Here is a 1720-nt window from a genome sequence, read left to right as displayed (position 1 = left end):
AGAAAGACAAACGTTGGGCAAGCTGTATAGCCGTGTGGTTTAATTGCCGGTGACAAGCTTGTATATTCATGGCCGTGACTACCTGCATGAATTGTTACTGGGGACATGTCTGCAGTTTGCAGCTAGAAAGAAATGGTATAAAAGCAGCAGGAATTGACTTCAAATTTCAGTTCGGCTTACAAACCAGATCAAATAACCACTGCTCCTAATATTTGGACTGTCATTACTTGAGCGCATACATTGTCGACATCATGTCTTTATCTGGTCAATTTTCCGGAATGGTCGCCCTTCTCTTGGGTAAGTTATTTCAGTCTCACACCTTGGCAGTATACTGATATAGAGTAAAAATAGTGGGGTGTTAGTTTATCCGCAGATTCGTTTTTCCGAAAATGAAATAAAGGTCGCTAAGTTGCCATGTTGAAGCCCTTTCATATTGACATAACAGCATAGACCAAATTAGTAGGAGATCGCAACAGTGCAGTATGAAATGTTTGAATTTAAGCCACGTTTATCATATTAAGTTTTATATCGTGTGTGAAAACATCGTAACTATATACCAGTATTGTCCTTTATTGGCCATCGATAGATGAATAATTACTCAGTCATATCTCATGTCAGTACGAGTTGTTTGGCTCCAAATTAAGTGACAGTGATAAAAAGGAACACTTTTACATTACTTGAGCTTCGAAACATATACTGGAGGTCACATTTCTTCTGCGCCTTGAAAGCGAGGCTCCGTGTGTATGACCACGTTTCGTTCGTTCTATGTCTATCTTTTACTTAATGGTGGATATTTATCACTTTCAGCCTTCTGTCTAGTGGCCAACGCGAGTCACGTGGCCAAGGCGGTCAAGCGGAATGTCGGAGCACCGCAGGAGCAGAATATGTTTGACATGCCGTTTGCCCAGACGGGCCCCAGCCTGGACGGGAGCATCATGGACATGGACTCCAGCAGCTCCAGCGAGTCGGAGGAGATCGGATCCGTGGTCGACATGGACATGGACATGGACATGGACACAGACGGCAACGCGGCCGCAGGTGGAGCAGCGGCTGCTGGTGTCAACCCGGCAGGTAACCAGCTCGCAGGAAATACGTTCGGTCGAGTAGGCAACGCTCCGTCCACGTTTGGAAGGAACGCAGCGAACAAGCAGGACCAGGGACAGAACAAGCTGGGAAGGAAGTCGAGCTCGGGACAGGGAGTCGGCATTGCCTTCGCCGTGATCGGACTGGTCGGAGTGGCTGTCGCGGCGACTCTATATGCTGTCAAGAAGTACAGGCAGCGAATCCCAGTAGTGCAGGTCTAGAATCTGTCGTTATCGGGTGATGGCCGTTACTCTGGCAAGCAAGATGGTTGGACAATGATTGATTGCGGTGCTCGTTCTTTGGCATACGACTTCCATATCGTGTTATCACAGGCGTTTTGCGTCAAATTTTGAATACCGGTGGATATTCAACGCTTATCTTCGAATCGATGAAGGAAGCATCAGCGATTTGGTCATATTTATGTATAATTTGTTGAAATATTTATGACTCTAATTTGATTTTCTTTTTTTTTCTTACCTTTTGCTCTTGTTCACATACCGTGTTACGCGTATGTGTAAACGCGAAATATATTTTAGATCAATAAATCTTCCAGTGGAAACTATTTTGTGAAAAGGAATATGTCACACGTGTAATCGAAGATGTCATGTTACTATACACACCGAAATAATCATACACT

At 44.5% G+C, this 1720-nt stretch overlaps 1 protein-coding gene across 1 annotated transcript; it reads left to right on the top strand.

Moving 5' to 3' along the window:
* The first annotated feature begins 278 nt into the window (after positions 1-278).
* Positions 279-1492, top strand: LOC140231061 (uncharacterized). Its single transcript, XM_072311214.1, has 2 exons — positions 279-297; positions 808-1492. The coding sequence occupies exons 1-2, from the start codon at positions 279-281 to the stop codon at positions 1302-1304; spliced, it is 516 nt and encodes a 171-aa protein (XP_072167315.1). The 3' UTR covers positions 1305-1492.
* The last annotated feature ends 228 nt before the right edge of the window (positions 1493-1720 follow it).

This window comes from Diadema setosum, chromosome 7, assembly GCF_964275005.1.
Source record: "Diadema setosum chromosome 7, eeDiaSeto1, whole genome shotgun sequence".
Lineage (NCBI taxonomy): Eukaryota > Metazoa > Echinodermata > Echinoidea > Diadematoida > Diadematidae > Diadema > Diadema setosum.
Note: the sequence above shows the minus strand (reverse complement) of the source record. Positions and strands in the feature narration are given on the sequence as shown.